The sequence below is a fragment of the Galleria mellonella genome, unplaced genomic scaffold (genome assembly GCF_026898425.1).
Source record: "Galleria mellonella isolate WM207_F2 unplaced genomic scaffold, CSIRO_AGI_GalMel_v1 utg515, whole genome shotgun sequence".
Classification (NCBI taxonomy): domain Eukaryota; kingdom Metazoa; phylum Arthropoda; class Insecta; order Lepidoptera; family Pyralidae; genus Galleria; species Galleria mellonella.
This window is the reverse complement of record NW_026442107.1, coordinates 1,155,534-1,168,836: the sequence shown is the minus strand read 5'-3', so window position 1 is coordinate 1,168,836 and position 13,303 is coordinate 1,155,534. Positions and strand designations below refer to the sequence as shown.

Genomic DNA, 13,303 nt, shown 5'->3' with positions numbered 1-13,303 from the left:
CCTATTTACAATACTACATGTTGAGGTTTTATTTAAATTATTTTTAAAAATAGAATTTATTCATTTTTCTTGTTATTTCAATGTTTTTTTTTTTCATTTATTGTGAGTTTGGCGAAAGCCATCAGCCAAAAAATAACAATTACAAGGTAACAACTTTCAATGTGTATTTTGTTTTATTAGAGAAACGTCATTACCTTTTTAAAAACATCTATTTTTGTACTAGGGAACAACATAATATATCTTTATTCAGTATCTTATACTTTTATTGTTTTATCCAACGAACCCTTCACACTACACATTGATAAAAAAAAACCTTTAAATTAGAAACAAGATCATTGTTTTAAGAGTAATTTTATATCAAGTTATTGTAAATGAATGAATATTTATTATTTTAACATTAATAGAACAGAATGGCTTACCTAATTGATAATGAAAGGTGGAATGTAAGTAGACCAATATTATATATATTAGAATATACCGCCGAATTTTAGAAGAAATTGAACAAGAACCGAACTGATATACATTTATATTACTATACATTTTACGAAACACAATAGTTTATGTTGACAGACGTATTTATTTATATATCTTTTTACGAGTAATATGACAGACTATAATAAATGATAGCTCTAGTAAATTCAAATTTAGGTCATCTTCATTCAAATAGACTTGTTTACAAATATATCTAAATCGTCTTTTTTTATGAATTTACTACAAGGTTCGGAAAGTTGTTATCTGCTGAAATGAACTTGCAAGAAACTCAGCAGTCATTCTTGTAAATATCTGTTAACACTATATAAATTTATTTAAATGTATAAAATTATATCTACAATTTCTCGGTCATTAAAAAACCCGTGCATAATCGACTAGCACCAGACACATTTGTTAATCAATTAATGGCTTAGTAGACTTTGTTTAATAAGTATTTTAATAACAGTTTTAAATTTAATAATAAATAGATCTAAAATATCCTCCGGTATTTTATTATAAGAGTTGAGGACATTTCCATATAAAAACTAGTAACTTTTTCTAAATGTATCATTTAGAAAAAGTTATAAGCCGGTATACACGGTAACAGTAAGTTTGAATTTGTATTTAGTATTAATATTATTGAAGTAATCGTAAATATTTATATATAAATTTTATGCTAGTATTATCCAAACTTAATAGTTATATCCTCAAGATGTGCTTGACTTTGGCTTATATTAATTTGTGAAATCAGCATAGACTTAAGGATTTGATTGCATTAAAATATATAAATATTTTAAATATAATTATAATTTTACAAATTCTCCCGTTTTGATTATGTATCATCATATCATGGTCAACCTTTTAAAAAGGGAAATGCGATTTAAAAAATAATCTCATTCAAGATACCACATTCGTGTGTGGATGAAACCCAGCTGTCCCATAGACAAATTACACCTGTAATAAATAAAACATAATACCTAGAAGTCGCAAACACAAAATATAAGAAAAAAAAAGTCAAATGACAAGTTTACGTCGGCCACTGTTATTTGTTTGTTTGGAATTAAATACATTTTTATTATATTTGTGGATTAAAGAGAAATACTCAGATTATTGCTATTAATATAGTAGTCTATAGAAATGGCTACGTATGACAACAAAATTTGGCTCCTTAAAAATATACGGGATGCCTTTATAGCGACTGACGATACAGGTTTATGTGAAATTGTAATGGCTGGTGAGGATTTTTCAAAAATATTTCAAAACAAGGCTGTTGAAGACAGAAAAAGAATAAAAGAAGGCAGATATAAACAAACAAGCGTAAATAAAGGTATGGAAATTAATAAATAGTAGTTACTGTAGTTATAAATTCCATTTGTACGAAATCTAAATATTGTCTTTTTATATATTATTTAATGAGTGAAAATGGTATGGTAACCTCGTGTGTGCTGCCGGTATACACTGGAATGCACCAGTAAGGGATGATAGGTTAAAATGGATACAAGCCAGTTGGTCCATAGTGATGAAACCAACAAGGATTACACAATAAAGGGTAAATCACATGGAGGTTGACTTTATAGGGTATGTTCTTAGCAATGCTACAGCTGGTTGAAGGGTACTGTCATATTAGGAAGATAGTTGAGGATATAGAGAAGAGATACAGATGGAATAGATACATTTATTTTTTAAATTAAGTACATTATTATATGGCTTTACAAAAATACAGAGGTATATGTATGTTAGTATGCACTGATTTCCATTATTAACAATCCCTCACCTCTTAATTTCTATATTAGGTAGTATGTAATGTTAATTGTCTAGTTAGAACAGATATTTTTTCAATTTGACATATGCTTTGTTTTGCTGAAAATACAAAATATATCACATTAATCTATAATATTTTTTTTTATACCACTGAGGTGGCAAACAAGCATTATCTATTTTTTAAACTTTTAATATAAAAATATGATTGCTTCATTTTAATAATAGAAGAATATCTATACCTATGAACGGTGTGGACTGCCGTTCGGTGAGCGTGGACTGTAGGGGCGTTGGTTCAGGCTGGAGTGAAACGCAGCGATTACTATTCTGAAGCCTCCAAGGTACCGTCTGAAGAGAGTATTTTTCTTCTTGTGGTTGACTATTTCTTCTCGAGAGTGTAGTGCGTCGCTGCTCGGAAGCAAATGCCGCTCGACGGGAGGCGGCCTATCTTTATACACGATAACATTTCTATTTTTTAAATTAAGTCTGTGCATTATTATACGGGGCGAAGTGAAAGAGACGGTATCTCTTTAGAAGGTACCATATAGCGTCTATTTATTTATTACAATTTACTTAGTTCTATTTATTGTTACAATTTCTATTTCTATTCGCAGGTAATAATAACAACACACAAAGAATGCTTTATTTAACTTACACTATAGGTATCTTAAATCTATGTAAAATCTATGTAAAATAACAGTATACAAAAACGATTTAACAACTATAAATTACGATTACATATATACAAATAATGTCGCGAACAACCTATTTAATATATTTATTTTACATATTGAACTGAATATTTTTTTTATGAATGAAGGTAAAGAGGGCATGGGAGATATATCAGAAGATGATGATGATAGAGAAATTGTGACACAATTTGACCCATATCCCGACATGGAGGACAGTGAGGATGATGACTTGATGTGTGGCAGCTATGTACGTTATGATGATTTTGGTGGACACAGGTATATTTCACTCTTATAATATATCTATTACAAAAATCCATACATATAAATAACAATAATATTTATGTAAATTAATATAGTAAACAATAGAAGTCAAAACAGTAATTTAGTATTGTAATTGTTAATCTACCATCAGAAGAAGGTTGAATATCATGGAAAAGAAGTTACAATTATCAAATTTTTGTAATTGACTAGGTATTTTTTAATGGATAATAATGGAATTATGCACTAATCTATGATTATGGTACACAATAGTGGCCCACCAGTGAAGGATAAAGTAATGAAAATGAACTCAGGTCAGTTAGCCCATCATGCCAAATTCACTAGGAATTAACTATGATTTTTTCCAGGGAAGACCACATGAAGTTCAACCTGATAGGTTATATTGCTAGCAAAGGAGACTAATCTCCCCATTACTAACAACCCCTTCTCCCTAATTAATTAGGTTGTTCCATGTTAAAACTAATGTATCTATGTTTTTTTATATTCAGTAAAACAAATTATGAGTTACAAATTGGCCTCTAATTGCATAGTATGTTATTATTATTTGTTATTTAGATATATGTGTTTATGAAAAAATTTACTACTATGTAATATCTACTATTACTGTAAAATTTAATGTTGTTTTCTACAATAGCAATGATATTGTGTGGACCAAGTTGCTGCCATAGGTATGTTACATTTTAACAAAAAATCTTTATTTCCAGACAAAGATCTAATACAGCTCAAAGGCTAGATAAAAAGGAACAAGCTTTAAAAAAGGCAGCTAAAATAAAAGTTATAAAATGGGAAGACCCAGCACCACTCACATCTGAACAGATATCAGAAATGTTTGCCAAAGTCGAAGTGAAAAAGGCAGAGAAACAGAAGTCATTGTTAACTGAACAGCTTGAGAACTGTCCGGACCTTCCTCATCGTCAATATCTGGAGTATGCAAAGTTTGATGGCACTGCACAACTAGGACTACCAACAAAGTCGTTTAAGATCTTCATGACAATGCTTCCAGAAAAGCATCAGAACTATCCCCTAGTTGTCTGTGTCATTGCAAATGCAAAGATTAAAGATCTTATTGGTTTCACTTGCTATAAATACAGGTAATTAACCCTATTCTGGAATAGTGGTGCATTTCAACTGAATGACAAATAAGCTGATAGCCCACAGAGTACCATACTATATCACATCAGAATACATTTCAGGCACTTCTAATATGTTACTACAACTGACAACTAAAGTAACTATATTACTCAAATATAACTGTTATATCAGTGCAAACCAAACATTCTTCTTTTCTTCTAATATCATTCTCTACAATAATAGGTGCTAGTATTCATCATAATCAAGCTCTAAGAGTTTAATCACTATTTAAAACCTAGACTATGTCATACACACAATAGCTCAAATGAGAGGCTTAGCGCGGAAAAGAGAGTCCTATTAAATTTACAATTTACAACCTTGACTGTTTATAAATATTGTATAACTAATATAATATTAATTTAATTGCAACATTATTCCACAGCATTGAACATCCTGAAGTAACATTGGGATGTGTGCATAATTACGGACTTTGCATAGCAGAGGAAGATGGGGAAGTCGATATTGGGTTTCCTTGTCTTGATGCCAATGAACCGTGTTCTAAATTTGGTTTCACATGTCTTGGTCTTGTAGATTTAAATAACAAAAATGCACTTACTCACGGGCCAATACATTCTATACCTGATGATGGAATGTTGTATAAAGGATTGGATATATTTCCAAAAGCTTCAGATTCTGGCCATAGTCATCACACGCAGCCTAGACTCAATACAGGAGATAGTACTACTTCTGAAACTGTCAAAATAGCTATAAAAGCGGTATCCAATGGTGAGTTTAATATTATAAAGTATTAGCTTTTTCCTGTGTATTGACAGGCATATACCAGCATGTAAAGTGTCCTATGTATTAAGATTAAATTTCTAAATTGGCAAATGATTTTTATCATTTTCTATGAATATAAAGTGTGTAATACGCGATCTTTTCATGAATGAAACCATTCATTAACCCCACACATTCGCTTCTTGCTAGTATGTGTTTTTCATAAAGTTGTACAATACAAGAGAATAAAGACAAAAATATGGATAAATTATTACTATATTAGTAAAAAATAAATAAAATCACTCGCCAATTTGGAAATGTTGTCTCGAATTATTAATTACAAAATAATCTATAAAAACCACAAGTCTCCATTCTAGCGCCATCTAGTATTTCATGTCCAATCTTTTTTAGTGACCATCCACTTTAAGATTTATTTAAAATCTATACAACTTTTTAAATGTACTCAAATAACAAACATATAAAGACCTTTACAAGTTTTTATATTTATATTATTAGAGGAATTAGCTGTTACATATCCTGTGAATTTAGATAACAATTGCTCACCCATCTATCATCATCCCAAGTCCCTAACAGAGTAAGCAGAGATAACTGAGCACTAGTGGCATCCTAAAATATGTCTTTTTTTATCAATTTTCAATAATTGTCTCATATATACACTCCAAATCTGGAGATTCTTAATTCGTCTACCATATTGCTCACAGTCCATCTGGTTTACAGTGAGATCAGTTTGCACCATCCCAGGTGCTTGTATTCATCTTTCACATCATATATTTATTTCGTCAATCTTTATCTAACATTCTTTGCACATGTCAACTTAACATGCTGAGGGGGGGGGGGGATTGTTAGTAATGGAGAGTGTAGCCCCATCGCTAGCAATATAGAGAATGGGCCCAACTGGTCTGATTTCATTAATCTTTATAGTTTAATCCCTCACTGGTGTACAGCCATTGTTTACTGTTAGCATAGGTGAGTACACCATTCTCATTTTATTGACTCTATAAAACCCACTTACTCATGTCGCTACTGTGTTATGAATTCGATCTGTCAGCTTTATTGTGTCTTGGCCATAGTGTATCACACCTTAATTTGTTTTTCGACTTTTTTATATAATAAAAACATATATCTTTTTTTTTTTATAGAAAAGAAAGCTGGCGATACAGACTTAGATAAACTACACTCGCACATGACAGAGCCTCCACAGTATAAAATGTACAGAGTTAATTTATTACGAAAAGTGCGTACGAATATACCGGTACAGCTTGTCATATCATTTGATAAGATTGAGGTGGAGCCTCTTATCCCGCACAAGCACGCATTTTGGGTAACGTTAAATTATTTAATACCAATATATAACAATTGCCATGTAGTTAATTTTAATCATTTTCATTGTTTACACATATTTTAAATACATGTAGCATTTTGAAACCATGTAATATCGACATACAATGGACCACGCCTTTCTTTCCTGTGGGTGTCGTAAGAGGTGACTAAGGAAACTTAACTGTCGAGGAATTGGCAGCAGTGTTTCTCTTAAAACATCACCAAAGCCTAACTGCAATTGCCAATCCGTCTACCAAGCGTGGCAACTACTGGCAAAACCTCTCAATAGAGAAAGAGGCCTCAGCAGTGGGCAGCTAACAACTGATATAATGATGATATAAAAAACGCGGTCTCATATGTATTGCTTTGTTTATTAATACATGAACATTATAGTGTGTTCTGTGACGTACATGGTGCTGTATCATGTCTATAGATTTCGATGACTGCTTTTCATAAGGTGAACCATCATTTATTTGTCTTTTTAAATATCTTTTTTTTTTAATTTTATATTACTATAGAGAATATAAGGTATTTTTTTACTTTTCAGTCAAAATCCAAATACTTCCTGCACAGTATAGACTCAATAGCGTGGTGCCAGATGCTGGAAGCCAAGGCTAGTAAAACTACGTTTAGGGTCTTATACTCACCCTTACATAATACGAATTATGACCATATTAATTTAGGTAATTATTTTTCCTTTGTAGTTCCTTATTTTTATAATGTATCTGTTACTGTTATTGTGCAAAACTGGAGTTCCCCATATTTTCTTGAGCACATTTAAAATCAGTTAAAATGTAAGAGAAGACAATCCTATAACCATTTCTTGAATTAATAATGATTACGAGACCTAGATAGTATATCTTGTATGTTTATCATCTACAAATGCGTCTGAAGGTTATAGATGGGCTATAAAAAGTGTTTACCTGCAATTGTAACATTTTCAGGTGCCAGCATTTTCCATTCTAACGCAACGTACAAATACCATGATTTCGAGTGTGACCATGAAACAGCCAAAGAGATTGTGGACAAAATAAATATAATTCTTGACCGTAGAAACAGTCCGTGTCGTCGGGACTACAAAATAGCTAAAGAGAAGAAACTACAAACACGAAGGAGTTTTCACACTAAACATTTAAGTTGAGTACCAAAATAATAATAGTGTAGTCTAATCAAAGTTCCTCACATAATCAAAGACTGTACTAGGGTACAAATAGAGTAGAATTTTAAATGCTCAATTATACATATACTATGTATAGGTACTGTGTATAAGCATTATTTATATCGCCAGATCTGCTAGTCCCTGAGGCGTGAGATAAGTTTACATTTGTGTGGATTCACCACATAGACAATGTACCTATATACGGATTTTTACCTCTTTTTTATACCTAACCTGTGGCCATAGACATATACACAAATGAAAAATACATCTCATGCTTCACAAATTATTAGTTTAAAATACAGATTTAGAACATTTTGATTATAAAAATAAAAACTGAACAGGTGTGCTTTAATACCAGCTTTATACAATTGTTATAATATTAATTATATTAGTTTTAAGACTGACTCATTCTATTGTTGTGTTTATTAAACTGTTTGTACCCTAGTTTCGGTGAATGAATGATACATTTGTGATTAATATAATCACGAATTTTATTGAATAAACTGATGTACAGATTCGATACATTTATACACTATTATAATCACTGCCTGCTGTCAATAAGGATTAATGTCTGAAAATAATCTGTCCATATATATATACATTCTTCGCAAACTTTAACTGTAATAAGAAACTGTTGAATTTTATTATCTTTTAAATTACATTACCCTGTGGGAGTGAGAATATGTCACGAGGAATCGCAAATTTATATTATTTGATAAGATTAAAAACACACAACAACGCAAGTTTAAAATTAGAAATAAAAACAAAAAACAAACGTTTTATAATACTTGTTATATTCTCAAACTTATGGCGAAATTTGTATGTAAATAAATATTGTATTTGTGTTAGATAATTTATTTTTACTTCGTAATATGTTACTGAAATTGTAAAATGTAAATGATGAATTTTTTATTATTTTTGTATATATGGTTGAGAATATTCTGCAGGTACTGTATTAATTTGCCAAATAAAATGTACTGACTATAAAATTTCAATAAAGAACTATAAACGTTATATATAAAAGTACTTTGATGTATGACTTCTTAACCTTATTGTATGTAAATCAATGGCTAGAATACTATGTGTTTGTCTAATATAATTTATTTTAATCCTGTAATACATTTTTTCAATGGAATTCTGAACTATTCTACTTTTACATGATTGATTGATGATAATTTTCTTATTATAAAACTAAAATTACAGAACCAAATATACATTTCTTTATTTCTAAGTTGAGTTTTTCATATAGTAGAAATATTGTAAAAGAGATTACAGTGATATTACTTTGAATAATATTGAAAAGTCTTCACATTCGAGAAGACCGCAGAAAGATTTTGTGACGCTTATGGTTGGGTTACGGTTTTTAGTGAAAAGAACACAATCTTAACAACTACAATATTATTAAATGATTGTAAATATAAACAGTGGAAAGTGATTTTGTAAATATTTTAAAACGCCGTTAGTTATTCCCATGGGAATATTTATTGTTTGGAAACTGACACTATAAAAAAAGCGTTGTTAAATTGCTTTCTAATTTCCGACGTGAATTTATACTCGTATTAAAAAATAACTGTTACTATTTTCAATGAAGTTTTTCTACTTTGTCTATACTGAATAAATAACAATCAATTCATGCATGTATTAATTGAGTTCATCCAGATAATTTTGTTTTTATATCAGTATTTTTCTTTATGTATACTTGCTTTTGAAAATAGATTTGTGCAATATGTTCTAGAACACAGTTCTTTATGTAAAATTTCACTTGTATTATTTACTGTTATATATATTGATAATTTTCGATTGTATTTATATATAGTTGATAAAATTCTTGATTGATTAATTATTATTATACCTAATGAATTTGAAATGGTATTTAATGGAATTCTAATTACAATTGTATGAATGAAATTTTAATTTATACGGAAATGGAATAAATTGTTACTTCTTGATTGAATTTTGTATTTCAAATTATTGATTCCTTCTAATAATTATTGAATTTAATCATAATTACAATAAGTACTGTAAACATATCACATAGCTTCATCTAGCCCTAAACTAACAAGCTATATATGGATATTTAAATACAATTTTTATATATACATAGAAAACGTCCAAATGATACAAACTGATATGCTCATAAATTTAATTTGTATTCTATATATAACTAACAAAAATTCTACGTGAATTGAACCCATAGACATATTTTTAATACGTTGCGTTAACGGTATACGCTGGCTGGCGCCAGTGAAGGATGATAGGTGGAATGAAAAAGTAAGCAGACGATCTTCAGATATACACTCAAAGTACTGTAGATGATATCAATCATGGTATAGTGAATATTAATAATGATCTGAACAGCATTCTGGTATAGTCATATAACAATGAATTAGCTGTTAACCCTTCTAAGTGTCAAGATATTGTAATCTAATTATGAAAACTTTAAAAAAAAAAGTACTGTTAGAGTTAGAACTTCTGACCTGACAAATATCTATTTTTTTTTATCTAGTTTCCTTACTCACATATGTTTTATCGATAATTCGGCACAATTCAAATATACGTTTTATAAAAATTCCGTGCCATGATGTTTATTTACACTAATCTCCGAATTTTTATGAAATTAACCGCTCAACAGATTTTAATGAAATATTGTATATTTGTATTGTTTACTCCAAATTTAGAGAAAAATAACAAACTATTCTAGTTTGTTATTTACTATATTATGCTTTTTATTAAACGGATAAAAATGTAACGGTGACCCCATTTACACTCAGTGTATACTGACGATGAACTAGTGAGAGAGTATAGGTAAGACTATATGCAGGTCGGTTGGCTCATCATAATGAATTCTACAAGAATTAATCACGTTGGTTTCCAGAATCCGCGCGGAGACCATCTGATCCGATGGATCTGCTAGTGGGGTATAGGGTAGAACAATGTTTGCAGGTCAGCTAGTAAGTATTATAGTAAAATCATAAGGTTCGAAGTCCATAGGTATTCCATAGAGAAAACTAAAATATAAGTTAGAAATTATTAAACATTCCTGTTGTTAGTCTTTTTTATTGTAAAAATATTTACATTAATTCAAGAATTGTATGTACAAAGTACAGAAATATAATAAATGTGTTATTTACAATTAATTAGAGGTAGTCTATGTACATAAATAAAATTATTGAATATAACTATATTCCTTAGAATATTTGAGCCATCTCTGACAACACATTTTGACAAGTATTTGTGATGCAAATTTCATATTTTTAATAAAAAGTTGATGTCAAGTCCCCTTGACATGATGTAGCTATAAAATACAAAAATAATTCATTTAGTTTGTTTTTTTTTTGTTCTGCAGGCTGATGAAGTCTTGAAAATATAACTAACAAATATACACTAGTCTTTTTTAGTTTAAAACTACAAAAATATCTAAAGGGTACTTCAGACATCTTATTATGTTAAAGTACATACTTAAATCCTGCTATCAGGATATTTATTTCTAGATTTCAGTAGATTGCAATAATAGAATAAATAATCTTATAAACCATGCATATGAGGTTAAAATAGTCTCTAGTGTACTTATATTTACAAAATTATTAACAATAAAATCAATTATGATATTATGTCCTCAATATATAGTACAGAACTGATGTTTGTGTTGTCCTTGTACAATGAACATTTTAAAAGGAAGACACAATTATCAATACCCATATTATTGTAGAATTAAGCATCAAAAAATTTACACAGGGTCAACACTACTATTCTCCAAAATGTATTCTGTAATTTTGTTGACTTTATCTTCACTGTAATTCAATAGTACATCATCAAGTTCATTAACTCTTTTGAATAATGCTCTAGTTTCTTTCACAGACTTGCGCAGTTTTTGTTGACACTCAACTAGATGTGCAATGTTTGGTTTTGCTTTCAGAAACTCAATATCTTCATTTGATAATGCAGCATAGGACATTCTTGATCTGCTGGATGTTTTTACTGCCATTTGATATTGACTGAAATAAATAAAAGAGATATACAATATGATAAAATTAATATTAATTTCCAATATTGTAAAAACTTACTGTCTAAGATCATGATATTTGTTCTGTCTATTAGTTACTTCTTTTTTCCACTGGTCTTTTTCTGATAAAAGTTTATCATAATACCTGAAAAATATAATATTCATTATAAAATCCTACTAATATTATAAATGTGAAAGTTTATAAAAATGTTTGTCACTCAATCACACTAAAACTGCTAAACATGTTTGAATGAAATTTGGTACATAGGCAGGTCAGGTTATATAATGCTTTATATACTGATTCATGTAGGCAAGCTGCAAGAAACAACTCCTAATTCAATAGACACATTACTGTATGATTTTGGGATTTTGTTGGAATTATAAACAAATTTGTTTTCATGCTAGTGTCCTTATAGAGAATAATCAAATACAGGGCCGTGCCTGGGTATATGGCCGCCTGCGTGCCAGTCTGTATGGCCGCCCCCAGGATAACATTAAAAAAAAATACTTTAATTTTTAATGTTTATTATTATACACAGGGCATCAAACCGGGAAAAAAGTAGTTTTTGGTTAACCGAAATCGGCCCAGTAAACAACTTGTAACGAATTGGCCGCCTCTTAACGGTGCAAATGAACGAACAACGGCCCTATCAAATAACCAATATAAATGATGCCCAGCAATTAGAATACTAGCTGTAACCCCTGGTTTTTGCATTAATAATATTAGTATGATTGAAAATTCAAGAATAAAAAAGTTTAATCTTTTTAATGTGTTCAGTGTAAAATATGTACAATAAAGATATTAGAATACAATATTTTAACATATTGTTTACATTCACTCCTTTAAATGAAAAAGGTATCTTGGCTGATGTTACAAGTTTACCTGGAGAGTTCTTCATTGTGCTTTTGACTATCAAATTTCGTTTGTTTACACTCATCTACATCCGCATCTTCTGTTAATGTTTGTGGTACTGAAATAACAATATACGAATATTTAAAATCTAAAAATGTTTTAATAACATTTTATTGAAGTTGTACGTGAAAAAAAAAATTATAAATTGAACAAACCTATAGAGTCTCTTCTTTCGAAAAAGGTAGACCGCATTCGGCGAGGTGGTGACCGAAAAGATTGATGCGCTTCATTTTCATTAATAGAATTTTCCATTTTGGCAAAAATTGTTTAGCCAGAAAACAATATTTAACAATTTAGTAAGATAAATTTGTCACAATTCTGAATCAGAATAACAATATTATCAGTAATTTTAAATTAAAAAACAAACGGACGCCGACAAATGACAGATTTTTTTTTATAACCAAAGAGTGTAGGCCAATAGATTCCATGTTCTTGTTTATGGAACAACTTGTTAATGCACCAGCATTGAACTCAATCTTGATACATCAATTTAAATATTTAAACGGTCAAAAAAAATAGAAATACAATTTTATTCGTTGTTCAATTCATGACAATTGATATATTTTTAATTGTTATAAAAAATATAATAAAAACTTTTTATGCCAGTATTAAAATATGTTGGAGTTTCCAACATATAGGCTGTTCTAAATAACATCAAAATTTTCCTAAGAATAAGAAAAAAGTCCAAAATGCAAATGTTCACATAATGTTGTATGTTCATTTAATTGTGTTGAATTTTATAAATTAAAAATTTAAGTAAAATTTTGTATTGACCAAATTTATAATAATTATAATTTAAATCTATTACAAATTTGGTACATATTGGTCTTCATAGTAAA

The 13,303-nt window shown here is 29.5% G+C and overlaps 2 protein-coding genes across 2 annotated transcripts; one reads left to right on the top strand and one right to left on the bottom strand.

Annotated features, from left to right (window-relative positions):
• The first annotated feature begins 1,472 nt into the window (after window positions 1-1,472).
• On the top strand, window positions 1,473-9,304 carry LOC113522649 (stress-activated map kinase-interacting protein 1). The gene is made up of 7 exons (XM_026908407.3): window positions 1,473-1,798; window positions 3,050-3,197; window positions 3,905-4,291; window positions 4,714-5,057; window positions 6,209-6,390; window positions 6,937-7,072; window positions 7,334-9,304. Exons 1-7 carry the CDS (start codon window positions 1,609-1,611, stop codon window positions 7,528-7,530), a joined length of 1,584 nt encoding a protein of 527 aa, XP_026764208.2. The 5' UTR covers window positions 1,473-1,608; the 3' UTR covers window positions 7,531-9,304.
• A 1,035-nt stretch (window positions 9,305-10,339) lies between these two features.
• On the bottom strand, window positions 10,340-12,952 carry LOC113522864 (uncharacterized). The gene is made up of 4 exons (XM_026908705.3): window positions 12,620-12,952; window positions 12,435-12,522; window positions 11,613-11,696; window positions 10,340-11,543 (listed from the first exon to the last, which is right to left on the bottom strand). The coding sequence occupies exons 1-4, from the start codon at window positions 12,714-12,716 to the stop codon at window positions 11,276-11,278; spliced, it is 537 nt and encodes a 178-aa protein (XP_026764506.1). The 5' UTR covers window positions 12,717-12,952; the 3' UTR covers window positions 10,340-11,275.
• Window positions 12,953-13,303: the final 351 nt, after the last annotated feature.